This window comes from Capra hircus, chromosome 2 (genome assembly GCF_001704415.2).
Source record: "Capra hircus breed San Clemente chromosome 2, ASM170441v1, whole genome shotgun sequence".
In the NCBI taxonomy this organism is placed as follows: domain Eukaryota; kingdom Metazoa; phylum Chordata; class Mammalia; order Artiodactyla; family Bovidae; genus Capra; species Capra hircus.
The window spans coordinates 134,729,346-134,754,084 of NC_030809.1; the positions used below are offsets into that span (position 1 = coordinate 134,729,346).

The following is a 24,739-nucleotide window of genomic DNA, read 5'->3' on the forward strand; positions in this document are numbered from 1 at the left end:
GAATATCAAACCACCTGACCTGCCTCTTGAGAAACCTATATGCAGGTCAGGAAGAACCGGACAGTTCTTCCTAACAGAACAGTTCTAACAGAACAGTTAGAACCGGACATGGAACAACAGACTGGTTCCATTTAGGAAAAGGAGTATACCAAGGCTGTATATTGTCACCCTGCTTATTTAACTTATATGCAGAGTACATCAGAGAAACGCTGGGCTGGAGGAAGCACAAGCTGGAATCAAGATTGCTGGGAGAAATATCAATAACCTCAGATATGCAGATGACACCACCCTTATGGCAGAGAGTGAAGAGGAACTAAAAAGCCTCTTGATGAAAGTGAAAGTGGAGAGTGAAAAAGTTGGCTTAAAGATCAACATTCACTATTTAGAACAGTCAAAAAGTGGAGACAACCTAATGCCAATCAATGGAGGAGTGAATAACAAAAACAAACATATCCGCATGATGGAGCAAAGTGCTGCTGTATGCTACAACAGAGAAGAACCTCAAAAGGATTATGCTGAGTGAAAAGAGCCAGGCACACAAGATGACATACTATAATTCCATTTGCATGAAATATTTATAGGTAATACATAAATCCATAGGAATGAAAATCAGATTAGTGCTTGCCAGGGTCTAGGGAGGGGAAATTGGTTGTGACTGTTTAATAGTTAGGAAGTTTCTTTCTGAGATGATAAGAATGTCTTGGAACCAGACAAAGGTAAGTCCTGCAAAATCTTGTGAATCTACTAAATGCCACTGAATTGTACATTTTAATATGGTTCATTTTATGTTATGTAAATTTCACCTCAATTTTTAAAAAAGTGGATATCAGGGATGATGTGAGACTCAGGGATGTGTACTTCACAAATACTTGATAATAAAGACTGCTATTTATAAAGGGAAAGAATAAGAAACAGGGATTGTTTAAAAGGTATGCTTTATAAACTATTAAGTCATTTTTAAATAGCTGACAATTTCACGGAAAAATCATGGTGTCACTTAGAGAAAAAATCTAATTCTCTTTATATGATTTTGTTTAACTGAGATTGTTGTATGAGAATGTCATGCACCTTTGCAAGTATTAGAATTAATGCTGTCCAGCATCTAACACGATGTTTGACACAGAGTGGGCCCTCACTGAATGGTCATTACTATGGGAGGGGCTTCAGGGCAGCCCTCCCTTTCTTCACTTCTGCCCCATCACCTGCACAGGGGCGGACACTGCAGAGCGGGAAGGGGGAGCCACAGCTTCTGTGGCTCTCAGACACATCACTGCACAATGTTTGTCCTGCAGACTGTATAGGGCAGAGGTGCAAAGGGGGCAGGAAAGGCAAGCTGATGCATTGGAAGAGGAGGTACCAGGTCATGTCTGATGACTATGGCATGTGAGCAGCTTACTTGCACTCCATCTTTGTGTGCATGAGTCTTCCTTTCAAACTGGGCCTGCTTCTTCAACTTCCTCCTCTGCGTCTTCTCCAGCCACAGGTCATCTAAACTGATGTGAGAGTGCTGAGGGATACTCCTGGGTTGTGAAGGAGTCTCCCGGGGGATGTCTTCTGCAGAAATGAAGGGAAGAATCCATGTCCCCACCTCAGCTGTAGAGAATGGCCCCGGAGCTGGCTCAGTGTGAAAAGCTTTCAGACCTTGGAAGCAACTGGGCTTTTTGCCTGGTTGTTCTTCCCACAGCATGTGATTCTAGAGAACAGAGAGGAGAACATATCAAGTGAGCACAGTGTTCTTTCTCTGTTCACTTTCTTTCTGTGTTTTGGTTAATCCCCAAAATACAGATTCCAGTGAAGTACTTTGTTCACAATAATTTTGGAAAATGTGAAGACTAGAAACAGAAGAAACCTTGTTTCTGTTGAAATGTTCTATTTTCAAGACTATTTCAAAGAATCAAGTCTTCCACCTTGATCAAAGAATTAGGTCTTGAAAGTAATTCATTAGAAATATTTTTTAAGGGTCAGTGGTTTGGGCAGAAAGCTCTTGCCTAAACAATGCCCCCTGAGAACAGAATTTGAATGGAGACACGCAGGCATCTGTTACTCCTTACTCAGCACAGACATTAACTAGACGTGTACACACTGCACCTTCCTTTGGCACCTATGCGGCCATACTTTGTCTGGGTTGCTGTCATTCATTCAGGAACCCTAACTGAATTTCAGAGTAACATTTGTCCACACTAACAGAATACTTTGGCTTCATGTTGCACAACCATCTCTCTGTGCTTTCAAATCAAAGGAGCAGAAACCTTTCTTCCCATGTGTTAAGTCTAATGACCACTATCCCCAGTCCCACTCTAGTGGACACCTCCTTCACATCCCCTCTTTGAAATGTCATCCCCAAGTACTTTGTGTATACTATTTGGTGGAAACAAAGGTGAAATTTCTCTTAACTATTTCAAGAGGCTTTTTATATTCACAGATACACACAGACACAGACATACACATGGAGAAAGAAGGGGAAGGGGAGGCATAATTACTACAGAATGGCTTTGGTGTACAGCCTGGGAATTGGGACTTTTCAAAGCTTGGCAAGTGATTCTAATATGCATCCAAGGTAAAGAATAACTGTGTACTTTTGGTACCAATTTTAAAAGTGCTTTACTTAGTTCCCTCTCCTCAACTTCACTCTAGCTAGAAGCCACAGGCATATTATCCATATCCTGTAAATAAGGTAATAGAAACTCAGAAAACTTAAGTGATAACCCAAGTTCACACAACTTTGTGTGTCATTAGACAGTTAATCCTTGGACAACATGAGTTTGAACTGCATGAATCTACTTGTGGATTATTTTCAATAGTAAATACTAGAGCAGTATAGGATCCATGGATGGCTGAATCCCTGGATGTGGAACTGTGAGTATGGAGGGCTGACTGTTAATTTATACTTGGATGTTCCACTATGCAGAGCGTAGGCGCTATTAACCCTGGCACTGTTAAGTGTCAGCTGTACTCTTTCTGATTCTAAATCCCACATCCTTTTCACAATTCTATGTGGTAAAAATTCCTGTTGTTTTACAAGTGGAAATAACATCTGCTTAACTAAGCAAGGGCCACACCTTACGCTCTTTTATAATTCTCAAAGTTCTTGCAAAGGGAATGGAAGTTAGTGATCACATCTTTATGCAAGACTCTCTGTTGTGCATTTTATGTTCCTAAGGCTTTCAGTGAGCAAATGACACAAAGCTTCCTGAAAGGAAGCCAAGCTACACTCATGCTAAGGCTTCCACAGGAATGCGGTTACTGCCACTAGATATGAGCTCACAAACAAAAGAAACCCGGACTTTTCCAATGCACCGTCACCAAGCCTTCTACCAGCTTGTACGGGAGTTATTGGCTGGGACCTCCTGATGTTGTCAATGATCCTCAACTTTTGCTTTATCAGAATTTTAGAACATTACCATTTTCATAGCTTGGCTATAGGGCTTTAGAGGAAGTCCTGGCTGGAGGACGGTGCTCTCTAAGTGCAAAATTTCACCTTTACTTTTTTCCATTAGCTTAATGGAAAACAGCCCCCCTCCCTTCCCATTTCCCCACCTTAGGGGTGCTACTAGGGCCATATATCCATTCACTCACCAAGGAATTTTAATTTTCTCAGTAAAAAAGGTCTTTGCTTTGAGGTTATTAATTAGAACAGTATTTGTAAAACCACCAGCATCACCCAGTATGGTGGGCAGCTTCTAAGATGGCCCCAAAGACCTCATCACCTTGATGAAGGCCCTTGTATGAGCCCTTCCCCTTGAATATAGGCTGGACTTAGTGACTTACTTCTAATGAATGACTTTGGCAGAATGAAATATCATTTCCAAGATTAGGCGATAAAAAGGTTGTCGCTTCCATTTGAGGGTGCCTCTCATGGACCCCTTGCTCTGGAAGAAGTAAGATGATATACTGTGAAAAGGGCCATGGAGAAGCTCATGTGGCAAGAAACTGATGTCTCCAAGTCAACAGCCAGCATGGATCTGAAGCCTGTCAACAGCTACCTTAGTGAGTGTGGAAGCAAGACATCTTGCAGTCTGGCCTTGAGCTGAACACAGCCCTTTGAAAGAGACCATGAACCCAAGCTTAATCAGCTGGTTTTATAGCAATAGGTAGAAACTTGCTAGACCTGCAGACTTTTAAGCCCCATACTATCCAGCAATTCCACTACTGGGCATATATCCTGAGAAAACAATTCAAAAAGACACATGTATCCCAATGTTCATTGAAGAACTATTTACAATAGCCAGGACATGGAAGCAATGTAGATGTTCACTGACTGATGAATGGATAAAAAGTTGTGAGATATATATATATATGAGAAGGCAATGGCACCCCACTCCAGTACTCTTGCTTGGTAAATCCCATGGACAGAGGAGCCTGGTAGGCTACAGTCCGTGGGGTGGCGAGGAGTCGGACACGACTGAGCGACTTCACTTTCACTTTTCCCTTTCATGCATTGGAGAAGGAAGTGGCAACCCACTCCAGTGTTCTTGCCTGGAGAATTCCAGGGACGGCGGAGCCTGGTAGGCTGCCGTCTCTGGGGTCTCACAGAGTTGGACACGACTGAAGCAACTTAGCAGCAGCAGTGTATATATATATATACACCCCACACACACATAAATATATGCAATGGAGTATTATGCAGCCATTAAAAGGAACAAATCTAAGTCAGTTCTAGTGAGGTGGATGAACCCAAAGCATGTTATACAGAGTGAAGTAAGTCAGAAAAAGAAAAACAAATATTGTATATTAATGCATATATATGGAATCTGGAAAAACTGTACTGATGAACTTACTTTCAGGGAAGGAATAGAGACATAGATGTAGAGAATGGATTTGTGGACACAGTCAGGGAAGGAGACAGTGGGACAAGCTGAGAGAATAGCACTGACATATATACACTACCATATGCAAAAGAGATGGGTAGTGGGAAGCTGCTGCATAACACAGGGAGACCAGCCTAGTGCTCTATGACGGCCTAGAGGGGTAAGATGGAAGGGCTGTGAGGAAGGGAGATAAACGTATGCTTATTTCTGATTCACACTGCTGTACAACAGAAATGAACACAAGCAATTATCCTCCAATTAAAAATACATTAAAATATAACTAAGGAGATAAAATCCTTGTTCACTGAAAACTATAAGACTTTGATGAACAAAATCAAAGAAGATAAATGTCACAAGTAAATGTTAAGATGCTTTATGATCATGGATTAGAAGAACTAGTATTGTTAAAATGGCCATACTACTTATAGCCATCTACAGTTTCAATGCAATACCTATCAAAATTCCAATAACATTTCCCACAGAAATAGCACAAACAATCCTAAACTTTGTATGGAATCCCAAAAGATCCCCAATAGGCAAAGCAATTCTTTGTGAAAGAAGAACAAAGCTGGAGGTATTGTGCTTCCTAATTTCAAACTATATAATGAAGTACTCTAATCAAAACAGTAGTGACATAAATGCAGACATATAGATCAGTGTAACAGACAAAAGCCCAGAAATAAACTCACTCATATATAATCAACTAATTTATGACAGACAGGCCTAGAATATATGATGGTGCCAAGAATATATGGTGAAGAGGACAGTTTTCAATAAAGGGTGCTTGGAGCTAGACATCCACATGCAAAAGCATATCTTTTACCGTACACAAAAATCAACCCTAAATGGATTAAAGGCTTGAATGTACAACCTGAAACCATAAAATTCCTAGAAGACAACACAGGGATTAAACTCCTTACATTGGGTATAGTGAAGAATTTTTTGGATTTGACACCAAAAACAAAGGAACAAAAGCAAAAATTTACAAATGGGATTAATCAAACAGTAAAGTTTCTGCACAACAAAGGAAACCTTCAACAATACAAAAAGGTAACAATACTCAATGTGAGAAAGTATTTGCAAATAATATATCCAATAAGGGGTTAATATCAAAAGTATATTAATATATAGAGCGTACATAGCTCAAAAATAAAAAACAAACAAAAACCATCACAATTCAATTAAAAAGTAGATGGGGGCAGATGTGTGTGAATATACACTTTTTCAAAGAAGCCATAGAAATGGCCAATACATACATGAAAAGACACTCAACAGGCCTAATCATCAGGGAAATGCACATCCACACCACAATGAGATATCATCTCACACCTGCTAGAATCATCAAAAAGACAAGAAATACCAAGTGTTGGCGAGTATGAGGAGAAAAGAGAACCCATGTGCAATGTTGGTAGAAATGTAAACTTGTACAGCCACTATAGAAAACAGTATAGAAGTTCCTCAAAACATTAAATGTAGAACTACCATCTGATCCAGAAATTCCACCTTTGGATATTCAAAGAAAATAAGATCAGTAACTTGAAAAGATACATGCACCACTGTGTTCAACTGCAGCGTTATTTGCAATAGCTAAGATACAGAAACAATCAAGGTGTTATTGATAGATGAATGGATAAAGAAAATGTGGTATATATACAATGGAGTATTATTCAGCCTTAAGATAGAATGAAATCTTTCCATTTGTGACAACATAGATGGTCCTTGAGTACATTAGGCTGTTTTCAAAGTAAGTCAGGCACAGAAAGATTTATGATTTATTTTATAATCTCACTTATATGTGGAATCTAAAAACAAAAGCTCATAGATACAGAGAAAAGACTGGTGGTAGCCAGAAGTAGGGGCTGAGAAGGTGCATGAAAGGAGTGAAAGGAGTTAGAAGGTACAAACTTCAAGTTATAAAATAGTTAAGTCTTGTGGATGTAATATGGTGTCCTTGTTGTTCAGTCAGGAAGTCATGTCTGACTCTATACCACTCAATGGACTGTAGCACACAAGGCTCCTCTTTACTTCACTGTCTTCCAGAGTTTGCTCAAATTCATGTCCATTGAGTTGGTGATGCTATCTAAGCATTTCAACCTCTGCTGTACCCTTCTCCTTTTGTCATCAATCTTTCCCAGCAACAGGGTCTTTTCCAATGAGTTGACTCTTTGCATCAGGTGGTCTAAGTATTGGAGCTTCGGGTTCAGCAACAGACCTTCCAATGAATATTTAGGATTTATTTCCTTGCAGTCTGAGGGACTCTCAATAGTCTTCTCCAGTATCACAATTTGAGAACATCCCTTCTTTGGCACTCAGCCTTCTTTAGTCCAACTCTCACATCTGTACATGACTACTGAAAAAGAAAAAACCATACCTTTGACTATGTGGACATTTGTTAGCAAAGTGATGTCTCTGCTTTTTAATATGCTGTCTTAGGTTTGTCATAGCTTTCCTTCCAAGGAGCAAGCATCTTTTAATTTCATGGCTACAGTCACTATCTGCAGTGATTTCAGAACCCAATAATAAGGCCCAATAATAAGTCACTGTTTCCACTATCCCCCCTTCTATTTGTCATGAAGTAATGGGACCAGACGCCATGATCTTAGTATTTTTAGTAATGAATTTCAAGCTAGCTTTTTCACTTTCCTCTGTTATCCTCATCAAGATGCTCCTTAGTTTCTCTTCACTTTTTGCCCTTAGAGTGGTATCATTTGCATATTTGATGTTGTTTATATTTCTCCTGGAAATCTTGATTTCACCTTGTGATTCATCCAACCCAGGATTTTGCATGATGCACTCTGCACAGAAGTTAAATTAGCAGGGTGACAATATACTCATTGTAGTCCTTTCCCAATTTGAACCAGTTAGTTGTACCATGTCTGGTTCTAACTGTTGCTACTTGACCCACATAACAGGTTTCTCAGAAGGTAGGTAAGGTGGACTGGTATTCCCATTTCTTTAAGAACTTTCCAGTTTTTTGTGATCCACACAGCCAAAGGCCTTAGTGTAGTTGATGAAGCAGAAGTAGATGTTTTCCTGGAACTCTCTTCCTTTCTCCAGATCCAATGAACGTCGGCAATTTGATCTCAGGTTCCTCTGCCTCTTTCAAACAGAGCTTATAAATTTTGAAGTTCTCAAATATGTACTGCTGAAGCCTAGCTTGAAGGATTTTGAGCATGGCCTTCCTATAATGGCATGTGAAATGAGTACAATTGTATGTAGTTTGAACTCTCTTTGACATTGCCCTTCTTTGGTATTGCAATGAAAACTGACATTGTCCAATCCTGTGGCCATTGCTGAATTTCCAAATTTGCTGACATACTGAGTGCAGCACTTTAACAGCATCGTCTTTTAGGATTTTAAATAAGTCAGCTAGAATTCTGTCACCTCCACTAGCTTTGTTTGAAGTCATGCTTCCAATGGCCCACTTGACTTCCTAAGGCCACTTGACTTCACACTCTAGGATGTCCAGCTCTAGGAGTGACTACACTGTGGTTATCTAAGTCATTAAGACCTTTCTTGTATAGTTCTTCTGTGTATTATTACCACCGCTTCTTAATCTCTTTTGCTTTTGTTAGGTCCTTACCATTTCTGTCCTTTATCATGTCAATCTTTGCATGAAATGTTCCCTTGATATCTCCAATTTTCTTGAAGAGATCTCTAGGCTTTCCCACTCTATTGTTTTCCTCTATTTCTTTGCATCATTCATTTAAGAAGGCCTTATTATCTCTCCTTGCTATTCTCTGGAACTCTGCATTCAGTTGGGCATATCTTTCCCTTTCTTCCTTACCTTTCACTTCTCTTCTTTCCTCAGATATTTGTAAAGCCTCCTGAGACAATCGCTTTGCCTTGTTTCATTTCATTTTCTTTGGGAAGGTTTTGGTCACTGCCTCCAGTACAAGTTACAAACCTTTGTCCATAGTTCTTCAGGCACTCTGTCTACAAGATCTAATCCCTTGAATCTATTCATTATCTCCATTGTATCAAATAAGAGATTTGATTTAGGCCATACCTGAATGGCACAGTGGTTTTCCCTACTTTCTTCAATTTAAGTCGAAATTTTACAATAAGGAGCTCATGAACTGAGCTACAGTCAGTTCCAGGTCTTGTTTTTACTGACTGTATAGAGCTGCTTCATCTTTGGCTGCAAAGAACATAATCAATCTGATTTTGATATTGCCCATCTGGTGATGACCATGTGTAGAGTCGTTTCTTAGGTTATTGGAAAAGGGTGTTTGCTATGACCAGCATGTTCTTTTGACAAAACTCTGTTAGCTTTTGCCCTGCTTCATTTTGTACTCTAATGCCAAACTTGCCTGTTATTCTGGATATCTCTTGACTTCCTACTTTTGCATTCCAATCCCCTATGATGAAAAAGGACATTTTTTTGTTGTTGTTGGTTTTAGTTCTAGAAGACATTGTACTGCATAGAACCTGTCAATTTCAGCTTTTTTGGCATCAGTGATTGGGGTATAGACTTGGATTACTGTGATGTTTAATGGTTTGCCTTGGAAATGAACTGAGATCATTGTTATCTTTGAGATTGCACCTAAGTACTGCATTTTGAATTCTTTTGTTGATTATGGGGTCTATTCAATTTATTCTAAATGATTCTTGCTCACAGTAATAGATATAATGATCATCTGATTTAAATTCACCCATTCCTGTCCATTTTAGTTTACTGATTCCTAAGATGTTGATATTCAGTCTTGCTATCTCCTACTTGACCAGGTTCAATTTACCTTGTTTCATGGACCTAATATTTCAGGTTCTTATGCAATATTGTTCTTAACAGCACTGGACTTTCACCACCAGACATATCCACAGCTGAGCATCATTTTCCCTTTGGCCCAGCCACTTCATTCTTACTGGAGCTTTTGGCAATTTCCCTCTGCTCTTCCCCAGTAGCTTACTGGACACCTTCCAACTTGAGGGACTCATCTTCCTGTGTCATTTTTTTCTTTTGCATTTTCATACTGTTCAAAGGGTTTTCCAGGAAAGAATATTTGAGTGGGTAGCCATTTCCTTCTCCAGTGGACCCTGTTTTGTTAGAACTATTCACTATGACCCATTCATCTTGGGTGGCTCTCCATGGCATGGCTCATCGCTTCACTGAGTTATGCAAGCCCCTTCACCATGACAAGGCTGTGATCCATGGGAGGGGGGCATGTACTATACACCATGGCAATTACAGTTAACACTGTATTGCGTATTTGAAAGTTGCTAAGAGAGTAAATTTTAAAAGTTCTAATGACAAGAAAAAGAATTCTAGCTGGGACTTCCCTGGTGGTCCAGTAGTTGAGAATCTGCCTTGCCACACAGGAGACATGGATTGATTTCTTGTTGGGGAACTAAGATCCCACATGCTGCAGAGCAACTAAATTTGTGCACTGCAACTACTGACCCATGCACCACAAATAGAGTCTGTGTGCCTCAATGAAAAAGATCCTTCAGGATGAAACAATGATACTATATGCTGCAACTAAGTCCAGATGCAGCCAAATAAATAAATAATATTAAAAAATAAAATATGTAATGGCTTAGAATTTCCCAAATGTGAGGAGAGATTTTGATAACCTAGTTCATGAAACTTACAGGTTACCAAACAAAATCTAGTTAAACAGAACCTCTCCAAGACACATTATAATAAAACTGTCAAAAATCAAACACCAAGAGAGAATCTTAAAATAATCAAGAGAAAATAAGCTTGTAACTTACAAGGGAATCTCATAGGGCTACTAGTGGATTTCTCAGCAGAATCTTTGAAGGCCAGAAAAGAGTGGGATGATATATTCAAAGTGTTGAGAGTAAAAATCTGCCAACCAAGAATACTCTATCCAGTAAAGTTATCCTTCAGAAATAAAGGAGAGATAAAGACTTCCAGAAAAACAAAAGCCGAGATCACTATTAGACCTACCTTATAAGAAATTTAGAAAGGAATTTCACAAGCTGAAATGAAAGTATACTAATTGCTAACATGAAAACATGAAAATGTACAACACACTAGTACATTTTAACTGGTAAAGTTATAGTCAAATTAAGAATACTGTAATATTGGAATATGGTGGTGTATTAGTCATTTAAATCCAATATAAAAGTTAAAGGACAAGAGTATTAAAAAAACTAGTTACAATAATTTGTTAATAAAAGTACAATATAGAAAGAAGTAAATTATGACATCAAAAACATAAAGAGGCAGGGAATGAAAAGGTAGAGGTTTTGTATATGATTTAAGTTGTTATTAGCACAGAAGAAAATGTAACCCTCCTTGTTAACCTCAGAGCAAAAACCTACAGTAGATGTAAAAAAGGTAAAGAGAAAGGAATCAAAGCATACCATGATGGAAAATCATCCATTCACAAAGAAAGGCAGAAAGTAACAAAGGAACTACCAAACCCCCAGGAAGCAATTAACAAAATAGGATTAATAAGTCTCTATCAGTAAATACTCTAAATATAAATAGATTAAATTCTCTAATCAAGAGTCAGAGAGTGGTTGAACAGATCAAAAAAGAAAGAAATTTTTGCTGCTTATAAGAGACCCAATCAGATTCAGGGTCACATAGGCTCAGAGAAAAGGGATGAAAAAATATATTCCATGTATGTAGAAATCAGAAGACAGCAGAGTAGCTATACTTATATCAGACAAAATAAAGCTAAAAATTGTAATGAGGTAAAGATACTTTCATAATGATAAAGAGCTCAATTCATGAAGAAGATATAATAGTCATAAATATAAATACACCAACACTGGAGTATCTAAGCATACTAAAGCAATATCAGAAAAACATATCAGAAGGGAAAAGCAGACAATAATACAATAATTGTAGAAGATTCCAATACCCCACTTAAAACAATGGATAGGACATCCAGAAAATCAATAAGAAAATGTTGGATCTGAACTATACTTTTAGACCAAATGGACCAAACAAACATATTCATAACATTTCATACCACAGTGGCAGAATACACATTGCTCTCAAGTACACACAGAACATTCTCCAGGATAGATCATATGATAAATCAAAGAAAAAAAATCTTAGCAAATTTAAGAAAATTGAAATATTACCAGATATATTTCTAGACAATATTATGACTAAAAATCAATAACAGAAGAAAAACTGGAAAGCTCACAAATATGTGGAAATCAAATGGCACAGTCCTGAACAATCAGTGAGTCAAAGAAGAAATAAAAACTGAAGTAAAAATATATTGAATGAAATGAAAATGGAAACATAATACTCCAAGTCCTGGGTGGTGCAGCAAGAGCAGGTCTTAGAGGGAAATTTACAATTATAAATGCCTACAGTAAGAAAAAAATCTCAAATAAGCAACTTAATTTCATATTTCAAGGAACCAGAAAAAGAAGAACAAGAAATTGAGCCTGAGTTATCAGAAAGAAAGAAACAACAAAGATCAGAGCAGAAACAAATGAAATGGAGACCAGAAAAACAATAGAAAAGACAAGGAAACTAAGTGTTGATTTTTAGAAAAGATAAACAAAATTGACAATCCTTTAGCTAGACTAGGATAAAAAGAGCAAAGGCTCAAGTAAAATCAGAAATGAAAGAGCTGACATTACAGGTGATACCACAGAAATAAAAAGGATCATTGGAGACTATTATTGACAGCTATATGCAACTGAACTGAATATACCTAGAGAAAATGGATTGGAGAAGGCAATGGCACCCCACTCCAGTACTCTTGCCTGGAAAATCCCATGGACGGAGGAGCCTGGTGGGCTGCAGTCCATAGGGTCGCTAAGGGTAGGACACAACTGAGCGACTTCACTTTCACTTTTCACTTTCACACCTTGGAGAAGGAAATGGCAACCCCCTCCAGTGTTCTTGCCTGGAGAATCCCAAGGATGGGGGAGCCTGGTGGGTTGCCGTCTATGGGGTCGCACAGAGTCAGACACGACTAAAGCGACTTAGCAGCAGCAGCAGCAGCAGAGAAAATGGATAAATTCCTAGAATCAGACAACCCACCAAGACTGAATCATGAAGAAATAGAAAATCTGAGCAGACCAAGTCGTATATTTCCCAACATAAAAGAGCTCAGAACCAGATGGTCTCATCAGTGAATTCTTAGTTCAGTTCAGTGGCTCAGTTGTGTCTGACTCTTTGTGACCCCCATGGACTGCAGCAAGCCAAGCTTTCTTGTCCACTGTTAACTCCTGGAGTTTGTCAAACTCACGTCCATTGAGTTGGTGAATTTGATCAAACATTTAAAGAAGAACTAATGCAAATTCTTCTTAAACTTTTCAAAAAATTGAAGAGAGAACACTTACAAATTCACTTTACAAAACCAGTATTACCCTGATACACTTCAACAAAGAAATTTATCTAAACAACCACATGCAGAAAAATGAAATTGGACCCCATCTTACACTACTCACAAAATTAACTTGAAATGAATTAAGCACATAAACATAAAACTGAATACAGTAAAGCCTCTAGAAAAAAGGGAAGAAGCTCCTTGACATTGGTCTTGGCAATGATTTTTGGATATCACACCAAAAGGACAAGAAACAAAAGTTAAAGTCAGCAAGTGGGCTATATTAAATTAAAAAGCTTTGCACAGCAAAAACAAATAAAAAATCCAATCACCTAAATGATAAGGCAATCCACAAAATAGTAGAAAATATTTGCAAACCATATATTGGAAAAGACATTAATATCCAAAATATATAAAGAACTCATACAACTCAGTAAAAAAAAGAACCAAACAATTTAATTGAAAAATGGGCAAAGAAACTGAATTCATATTTTTTTTCCAAAGAAGACATACAAGTGGACAACAGGTACATGAAAAGATGCTTAACATTACTAATCATCAGGGAAATATAAATCAAAACCGCAATGAGATATAACCTCACACCTATTAGAATAGCTCTCATCAGGAGGATAAGTATTGGTGAGGATGTGAAGAAAAGGGAATCCTTGTGCACTACTGATGGGAATGAAAATTTGTTCAGCTACTATGAAATCTAGTATGAAGGTTGCTTACAAAATTAAAAATAAAACTACTCGAAGATTCATCAATACCATTTCTGGGCATATAGCCAAAGGGAATGGCAATAGGATATCAATGAGTTGTCTGCACTCTCATATTCAAGACAGCATTATTCATAATAGCCTATTTAGACATCCCTCAATGAATGAATGGATAAAGAAAATGTGGTATATATTTCAGTTATGAGAAAGGACATCCTGCCATTTCCAACAAGAGTGCAAAATGTTGAGATAAATGAGACAGAGAAAGACAAACACTGTACAATATCATTCATATGTAAAATCTGAAAAGCTGAATTTGTAGAATCAGAGAGTAGAATAGTGGTTACCAGGGGCTGAGGGGCAGGGTAATTTTGGAGATTTTGTGTAAGGATATAAACTTGCCACTAGAAGATGAACAAGTCCTGGAGATCTAATACACAGCATAATGATTGTAGTCAGCAATACTGTATTATAAATTGCAAAGTTGCTAAGGGATTAGATCTTAAATGTTATCACAACAAAAAGAAATGAAAATTAGGTGACATGATAGAGATGCTAGTTAACAGTGGTAATCATATTGCAATATAAAATGCAATCTATAATATATAATTCTATCAAACCAACATGTTGTACAGGTTAAAGTTATACATGTTCTAATTTATTTCATAAAAAGAACTCTCAAAAACAAACAAACAAACAAAAAAAGAACTCTCAAAACTCCACTGTAAAAATCAACAGTTCAGTTAGAGAATGAGCAAAAATATGGAGAGACATTTCACCTAAGAAGATACATAGGTATGGCAAATTCTATAGACTGAATATTTGTGTCCCCCCAAATTAATGTGTTGAAATCCTAACCTCTTAAGGTGATGATATAAGCCATATGGGGCCTTTGGAGGTAATTCGGCCATGAGGGCAGAGCCCTCTTGGGTGGGATTAGTGGCCATTGAAGTGCTGTTACAGTGAAAAGGGCCACCTAGGAAGAGAGCTCTCAGCAGACACTGAATCTGCTAACATCTCAATCTTGGATTTCCTGGTCTCCAGGACTGTGAGAAATAAATTTCTGTCCTTTTTTAAAGCCTATGGTGTTTTGTTACAGCAGCCTGAGCTATATGAAACAAGCACATGAGGCACACGGAAAAAGCTCAACAGCACTGGCCCTTGTGGAATGTTATGTCAGAGTCACGAGACCACTACACGCTTGTCAGTGCAGGTAGAGCGAAAACATTGAACGTTTCAAATGTTGGCAAGGATGCAGAAAACATTATGGTGAAATGGTACGCCATGCTGGAAAAAAATTGACACTTAAAAAAAAAACTAAACATATGCATATCATGCAACTCAGCAGTCACACTGATGGGGCATTTATCCCAGAGGAATGAAAACCTTTGCTCACCCAAAAACCTCTTCAAAAACCTTCATGGGAGCTTTATTTGTGACAGCCTCAAGCTGGAAGTGACCCAAATGTCCTTCAACGGGTAATTAATTAAGGAAAATATGGTAAAGTCATTCAATGGAATAATAATCAGCAGTAAAAAGGAATGGACCACACAACTCAACAGAAATCACTGGATTTATGCTGAGTGAAAAAAAGCAAATCTCAGATGGTAATATTTTTGAAATGACAAAATCAGAGAATGGAGATCAGATTAGTGGTTGAAAGTGGTTATGGAAAGGGAAGAAAGTTTTGACTGCAAAGGAGTGCAGTCTGAGGCTGGTGGAATAGTATACGTCTGGTGGTAGTTGTCACATGAATCTACACATGTGATAAAATGGTGCGGAGGTACATACACACATGTTCTTTCAGTGTCAGTTCCTGGCTTTGATGTTGTTCTATAGTGATATAGCATATTACTTTTGGGGAACTGGGTAAAGGGAACACTGAGGCTCTCTGTATTAAATTTCAGCTTCCTGTGATCTATAAATATTTAAAAATGAAAGTTTAAAAAGAACAAGAGGGAGTAAGAAAAAGCAATTGTAGTTAAATGTATTAACAAAACTGAATCAAAATAAGAATATAAAACTTCAGCAACAATATCAAACCAAAACCAAGAATTATAAGATTATAATGCTCATTATTCATGGAGATTAGGAGAAATATAAAAAACTAGCAAAAATAGTGTAGCCTTTTTGGAAGGCAATCTGGAATCTATTAAAATTCTTATAATCATCACCCATCCCACTACTAAGCTTCTGTTTACTAAAATGTATCTATCTGTATGGTTATACATAAAATGGGGTTTTCTAAATCAGTATTTGTAATTTCCAGTAATTGGAAACAAAGTGTGTCATTATCCACAGGTGAAATGAGCAAATTTTTATACACTTATACCATGGAATAGTAAAGTTGCTCAGTCTTGTCTGACTCTTTGCCACCCCATGGACTGTAGCCTACCAGGCTCCTCTGTCCACGGGATTTTCCAGGCAAGAATACTGGAGTGGCTTGCCATTTCCTTCTCCAGGGAATCTTCCTGACCCAGGGATCGAACCCAGGTCTCCAGCATTGCAGATAGACGCCTTACTGTCTGAGGCACCAGGGAAAGTTAGATTATACCATGGAATATTATGCAGTTATTATTTAGAATTACAAGTTCTGTGAAGACACTTCCATGAATGTGAATGTTATTAGGTGGTAAATGTAAAACACAGGAAAGGTGTTTGTATAGGTGTGTATGTATGTACACACATGTATGCATCTGTTTGTGATTATAATACCTTGGAGAAAATATAGAATGTAATTCACTAGCTTGTAGGCTCATGTTAATGGAGGCCACTGTGCAGTGATGCTGAGGTGGGAGGACAGCAGGGAAAGCATCTGTGATAACACAACACAAATGAGATCCTGTTTATATCAAATTGTGTTTGTGGCTTTGTTAGAGTGTGTTTGTATGAAAGGAAGAACAAAATGATGGCCACCAAAATGTTAGGATGACTACCAGAAAAGTGTACGATTTATTGAGGAGTGAGGAAGGGGTAGGGACTGCATGGGGTGGATGAGGATGGGAACTGGACCTCTGGCGTGTTTACAATACAGCTGTATATTCTTGATGGCTTGGCCGCTGTCACCAGTGTAGTTGTCTGCTTCGGGAAGTGAGGGCAACAAGAGCAAGAAGAATCTTTAAGAGCTGCCTCACATTGTGACATGTCTGATCCCTTGCTGCAGTCGCTACAGCATGAACAAGAGATCAAACCCTGAGCCTTTGGAGTGGGAGCACTGACTCCAAGACCCTCAACTAACAGAGAACTAACCCTAGGGAGTATCAAATAGAGAACTCACACAAAGGAAACCACTTGAATACAAGACCGGGCATCACCCAACCACCAATGGCACTCTGTGCAGGACACCTCATCTAAACAACAAACTAAACAAAAATACAAACCCAATCATCAGACAGGAGTACCACCTCACTCAGCCTTGCCCATTAGAGGAAAAACAAACAAACAAAAACTCAGCACAAATCTCACTGTATGTGAAGCTCACACAAACCACTGGACCAACCTTAGGAAGGCAGAAACCAAAAGGGAGAAAGAATTCAACCTTCTTCAAGGGAAGAATTCAACTTTCCCTGAAGCCTGGGAAAAGGAGACCTCAAACACTTAACTTAAAAAAAAGAAAAGAAAAGGCAGAGAAATACTGCACAAATGAGAGTACAAACTAGAAACACAAAAGTCCAAATAAATGAAAAGGAAGCAGGAAAATTGCCTGAAAAAGAATTCAGAATAATGATAGTAAAGATGATCAAAAACCTTGAAACAAAATGGAGAAAATGCAAGAATGAATTAACAAAGACATAGGAGAATTAAAGAATAAGCATACAGAGATAAACAACACAATTACTGAAATTAAAAATACTCTAGAAGGACTCAATAGCAGAATATCTGAAGCAGAAGAACAAATCAGTGAGCTGGAAGATTAAATGATGGAAATAACTTTTGAAGAGCAGAATAAAGTAAAAAGAATGAAAAGAGCTGAGGACAATCTCAGAGACCTCTGGGACCTTATCAAATGCATCAACATTTGAATTATAGAGGTCCCAGAAGAAGAAGAGAAGAAAAAAGGGTATGAGAAATTTTTTGAAGAGATTATAGTTGAAAATTTCCCCAACATGGAAAACAAAATAGTTGGTCAAGTCCAAGAGACACAAAGAGTCCCATAAAGGATAAACCCAAGGAGAAACACACCAAGACACATACTAATCAAACTAACAAAGACTAAACACAAGGAAAGAATATTAAAAGCAGCAAGGGAGAAGCAACAAGTACTATACAAGGGAAACCCCATACACTTTACAGCTGATCTTTCAGCAGAAACTCTGCAGGCTGGAAGGGAATGGCAAGATATATTTAAAATATTGAAAGGGAACAATCTACAACCAAGATTACTGTACCTGGCAAGGATCTCATTCAAAATTGATGGAGAGATAAAAAGCTTCTCAGATAAGCAAAAGTTAAGAGAATTCAGTACCACCAAAACAGCTTTACAACAAATGTTAAAGGGACTTATATAGTCAAGAAATACAACAGAAGAAAAAAGATCTACAAAATCAACCCCAAACAATTAGAAAATAGCAATAGGAACATATCTATCAATAATTACTTTAAATGTAAATGGACTAAATGCTCCAACCAAAAGACACAGACTGTCTGGATGGATACAAAAACAAGAACTATATATATGCTGCCTACAAGAAACCCACTTCAGACCTAAAGACACATATAGACTGAAAGTGAGAGTATGGGAAAATATATTCCATGCAAATGGGAATCAAAAGAAAGCTGGAGTAGCAATCCTCATATCAGACAAAACAGACCTTAAAATAAACAAGACTACAAGAGATAAAGAAGGACACTACATAATGATCAAGGGATCAATCCAAGAGGAAGACATAACAATTGCAAATACCTATGCACCCAACATAGGAGCACCCCAAAAGGAGAAACTGACAGTAACACAATAATAGTAGAAGACTTTAACACCCCACTCACACCAATGGACAGATCATCAAAACAGAAAATTAATAAGGAAACATACATCTTAAATGATACATTAGACAAGATGGAGCTCATTGATATCTTCATGATATTCCATCCAAATGCAGAAGAATACACCTTCTTCTCAAGTGCACATGGAACATTCTCCAGGATAGACCACATCTTGGGTCACAAATGAAACCTCAGTAAATTTAAGAAAATTGAAATTGTATCAAGCATCTTCTCTGACCACAATGCTAAGAGACTAGATATCAATTATAAGAAAAAAACTGTAAGAAACACAAACACATGGAGATTAAACAACACGTTTCTAAATAACCAACAGGTTACTGAAGAAAAGGAAAATTAAAAAAAAATTCTAGAAACAAATGACAATGAAAAACACGACAACTCAAAACCTGTGGGATGCCACAAAAGCAGGTCTAACAGGGAAGTCTGCTGCTGCTGCTGCTGCTGATGCTAAGTCGCTTCAGTCGTGTCCGACTCTGTGCGACCCCATAGATGGCAGCCCACCAGGCTCTGCCATCCCTGGTATTCTCTAGGCAAGAACACTGGAGTGGGTTGCCATTTCCTTCTCCAATGCATGGAAGTGAAAAGTGAAAGTGAAGTCGCTCAGTCGTGTCTGACTCTTCACGACCCCATGGACTGCAGCCTACCAGGGTCCTCCGTCCATGGAATTCTCCAGGCAAGAGTTCCGGAGTGGGGTGCCATTGCCTTCTCCAAGAGGGAAGTCTACAGCAATACAATCCTACCTCAAGAAACACGAAAAGCATCGAATAGACAACCTCACCTTACACCTAAAGCAACTAGAAAATGAAGAAGAAGAAGAAGAAGAAAAAAAAAACAAAATTAGAAGAAGGAAAGAAATCATAAAGATCTGAGCAGAAAAAATGAAAAAGAAATGACAGAAACAATAGTAAAGATGAATGAAACTAAAAGCTGCTTCTTTGAGAAGATAAACAAAATTGACAAACCCTTAGCCAGACTCATCAAGAAAAAAAGAGAGAAGAATCAAATCAACAAAATTAGAAATGGAAAAGGAGAGGTTACAGAAAACAATGCAGAAATACAAAGGACTATAAGAGACTATTATGAACAACTAAACGACAATAAAATAGATGACCTGGAAGAAATGGACAGATTCTTACAAAAGTTCCAATCTTCCAAGACTGAGCCAGGAAGAAATAGAAATTATGAAAGACCCAATTACAAGCATTGATTTTGAAGCTGTGATCAAAAATCTCCCAAAAAACAAAAGCCCAGAACCAGATGGCAGGAGAATTCTATCAAACATTTAGAGAAGTGCTAATGCCTATCCTTCTAAAACTCCTTCAAAAAATTGCAGAGGAAGGAACACTTGCAAATTCATTCTACGAGGCCACCATCACCCTGATACCAAAACTGGACAAAGACAACACAAAAAAAGAAAACCAGCAATCCCACTTCTGGGCATACACACCGAGGAAACCAGAATTGAAAGAGACATGTGTACCCCAATGTTCATTGCAGCACTGTTTATAATAGCCAGGACATGGAAGCAACCTAGATGTCCATCAGCATGGACATGGATAAGAAAGCTGTGGTACATATACACAATGGAGTATTACTCAGCCATTAAAAATAATACATATGAATCAGTTCTAATGAGGTGGATGAAACTGGAGCCGATTATACAGAGTGAAGTAAGTCAGAAAGAAAAACATCAATACAGTATACTAATGCATATATATGGAATTTAGAAAGATGGTAATGATAACCCTGTATGCGAGACAGCAAAAGAGACACAGATGTATAGAACAGTCTTTTAGACTCTGTGGGAGAGGGCAAGGGTGGAATGATTTGGGAAAATGGCATTGAAACATGTATAATATCATATATGAAGTGAATTGCCAGTCCAGATTCGATGCATGATACTGGATGCTTGGGGCTGGTGCACTGGGATGACCCAGAGGGATGGTATGGGGGGTGGGGAGGAGGGAGGGGGGTTCAGGATGGGGAACATGTGTATACCTATGGAAGATTCATGTTGAAGTATGGCAAAACCAATATAAAATATTGTAATTAACCTCCAATTAAAATAAATAAATTTATATTAAAAAAGAGAAAACTACAGGCCAGTATCATTGATGATCATAGATGCAAAAATCCTCAACAAAATTTTAGTAAACAGAATTCAGCAACACACCAAACACCATGATCAAATTGGGTTTATTCCAAGGATTCTTCAATATACATAAATCAAACAATGTAATACACCATATTAACAAATTGAAAGATAAAAACCATATGATCAACTCAATAGATGCAGAAAAAGGTTTTGACAAAATCAGCCCTTATTTATTATTCAGTTCAGTTCAGTTCAGTTCAGTTCAGTCGCTCAGTCATGTCCGACTCTTTGCGACCCCATGAATCACAGCACGCCAGGCCTCCCTGTCCATCACCAACTCCCGGAGTTCACTCAGACTCACGTCCATCGAGTGAGTGATGCCATCCAGCCATCTCATCCTCTGTCTCCCCCTTCTTCTCCTGCCCCCAATCCCTCCCAGCATCAAAGTCTTTTCCAAAACTCTTCAAAAAATGGGTATATAAGTAACCTACCTCAACATAGTAAAGGCCATATATAAGCCTACAGCAAACATTAGTCTCAATGGTGAAAAACTGAAAGCATTCCCCCTAAGATCAGGACAAGACAAGTGTCCACTTTTACCACTATTATTCAACATAGTTCTGGAAGTCCTAGCCACAGCAATCAGGGAAGGAAAAGAAATAAAAGGAATCCAGATCGGAAAAGAAGAAATAAGGCTCTCACTGTTTGCAGATGACATGATACTGTATATAGAAAAACCTAAAGATAGTATCAGAAAATTACTAGAGCTAATCAGTGAATTTAGCAAAGTTGCAGGACACAAAATCAATACACAGAAATCACTTGCATTTCTAAATACTAACAATGAAAAACCAAAAAGAGCAACTAAGGAATCAATTCCATTCACCATTGCAAGAAAAAGAATTGAACATCTAGGAATAATCTTTCCTAAGGAGATGAAAGAACTGTATACAGAAAATTAAAATACACTAATGAATGAAATCAAAGATGACATAAACAGATGGAGAGATATTCCATGTTCCTGAGTAGGAAGAATCAATATTGTGAAAATGACTATACTATCAAATGCAATCTACAGATTCAATGCAATCCCTATCAAATTACCAATGGCATTTGTCACAGAACTAGAACAAAAAATTTCACAATTCATATGAAAACACAAAAGACCCCAACTAGCCAGAGCAGTCTTAAGAAAGAAGAATGGAGCTGGAGGAATCAACCTTCCTGACTTCAGGTTATACTACAAAGCTACAGTCAACAAGACAGCATGGTATTGGTACGAAAACAGAAATATAGTCCAAGGGAACAAGGTAGAGAGCCCAGAGATAAACCCATGCACCGATGCATACCTTATTTTTGACAAAGGAGGCAAGAATATACGATGGGGCAAAGAGCCTCTTCAATAAGTGGTGCTGGCAAAACTGGACAGCTATATGCAAAAGAATGAAATTAGGACACTTCCTAACACCTTTCAGTTCAGTTCAGTTCAGCCGCTCAGCAGTGTCCGACTTTTTGCGACCCCATGAATCACAGCACACTAGGCCTCCCTGTCCATCACCAACTCACAGAGTTCACTCAAACTCATGTCCATCGAGTTGGTGCTGCCATCCCGCCATCTCATCCTCTGTAGTCCCCTTCTCCTACTGCCCCCAATCCCTCCCAGCATCAGAGTCTTTTCCAATGAGTCAACTCTTCGCATGAGGTGGCCAAAGTACTGGAGTTTCAGCTTTAGCATCATTCCTTCCAAAGAACACCCAGGACTGATATCCTTTAGAATGGACTGGTTGGCTCGCCTTGCAGTCCAAGGGACTCTCAAGAGTCTTCTCCAACACCACAGTTCAAAAGTATCAATTCTTTGGCTCTCAGCTCTCTTCACAGTCCAACTCTCACATCCATACATGACCACAGGAAAAACCATAGCCTTAACTAGACGGACCATACAGAAGATAAACTCAAAATGGATTAAAGACCTAAAGGTAAGACCAGAAACTATGAAACTCTTAGAGGAAAACAGGCAGAACACCTGATGACATAAATCAAAGCAAGATCCTCTATGACCCACCTCCTAGAATAATGGAAATAAAAACAGAAGTAAACAAGTGGGACCTTATTAAACTTAAAAGTGTTTGCACAGCAAAGGAAAGTATAAGCAAGGTAAAAAGACACCCTCAGAATGGGAGAAAATAATAGCAAATGAAACAATCGATAAAGGATTAATTTCCAAAATATACAAGCAGCTCATACAACTCAATACCAGAAAAACAACCCAATCAAAAAGTGGGAAAAAGACCTAAACAGACATTTCTCCAAAGAAGACATACAGATGGATAACAAACACATGAAAGATCAACGTCACTCATTATTAGAGAAATGCAAATCAAAACTACAATGAGATATCACCTCACACTGGTCAGAATGGCCATCATCAAAAAGTCTACAAACAGTAAACGCTGTAAAGGGTGTGGAGAGAAGGGCACACTCTTTCTGGAAATGTAAATTGATAGGGCCACTACAGAAGACGGTATAGAGATTTCTTAAAAAAACTAGGAATAAAATGACCATATGACCCAGCAATTCCACTCCTAGGCGTATACCCTGAGGAAACCAAACTTGAAAGAGACACATGTATCCCAATGTTCATTGTAGCACTACTTACAATAGCTAGAACATGGAAGCAACCTAGATGTCCACTGACAGATGAATGGATAGAGAAGTTGTGGTATATATACACAATGGAATATTACTGAGCCATAAAAAGGAACACATTTGAGTCAGTTCTGATGAGGTGGATGAACCTAGAACCTATTATACAGAGTGAAGTGAGTCAGAAAGAGAAAGATAAATACCATATTCTATCACATATATATGGAATCTAGAAAAATGGTACTGATGAATTTGTTTACAGGGCAGCAATGGAGAAACAGATATAGAGAATAGACTTACGGACATGGGGAGAGGGGAGGAGAGGGTGAGATGTATGGAAAGTGTAACATGGAAACTTACATTACCACACATAAAATAGCCAATGGGAATTTGCTGTAGGGTTCAGGAAACCCAAACAGGGCTCTGTATCAACCTAGAGGGGTGGTTTGGGGAGAGAGATAGGAGAAAGTTGGGAAAGAGTTTCAAAAGGGAGGGGATATATGTATACCTATGGCTGATTCATGTTGAGGTTTGACAGAAAACAGCAGAACTCTACAAAACAATTATCCTTCAATAAAAATTAATAAATTTAAAAAATTATTATTGAGGTATAGTTGGTTTACAATATTGTGTTGATTTCAGGAGCACAGCAAAGTGATTCAGTTATATATATATATATACATTTTATATGTATATACTCAGGTTATTTGTATTATACGTTATTACAAGATATTGAATATAGTTCTCTGTGCTACAGAGTAAATCTTTGTTGTTTATGTACAGTAGTTTGTATCTGTTAATTGCAAGCTCCTAATTTATCCTTCCCCAAATCCCTCTCCACTTTGGTAATCATAAATCTGTTTTCCATGTCTGTTTTATACATATTCATTTGTATCATTTTGAGATTATACATATAAGTGACCATATAGTACTTTCCTTTCTCTAACTTACTTCAGTTAGTATGATATTCTCGAGGTCCATTCATGTCCATCCATCAAGTGGCAATGTTTCATTTCTCATGGCTGAGTAATATTCCGTTGTATATCTGTACCGTATCTTTTTAAAACAATCATCTGTTGATGGGCCCTTGCGTTTTTTCATGTCTTGGCTGTTATCAATAGTGCTGTTGTGAACACTGGGGTTCATGGATCTTTTCAAATTAGAGTTTTCTCCTAATATGTGCCCAAGAGTAGGGTT

The 24,739-nt window shown here is 38.0% G+C and overlaps 1 protein-coding gene across 2 annotated transcripts in view; it reads right to left on the reverse strand.

Moving 5' to 3' along the window:
* Positions 1–24,739, reverse strand: part of ARHGEF4 (Rho guanine nucleotide exchange factor 4) — a 372,629-nt gene that overhangs the window by 160,593 nt on the left and 187,297 nt on the right. Inside the window, exon 3 of one of the 2 annotated variants that reach the window (XM_018065949.1) lies at positions 1,397–1,693. The exons of the other annotated variant lie outside the window; for it this stretch is intronic. Coding sequence (XP_017921438.1) covers positions 1,397–1,693 — 297 coding nt within the window. The remainder of the gene's footprint in view (positions 1–1,396; positions 1,694–24,739) is intronic. 2 annotated transcript variants of the gene reach the window in all.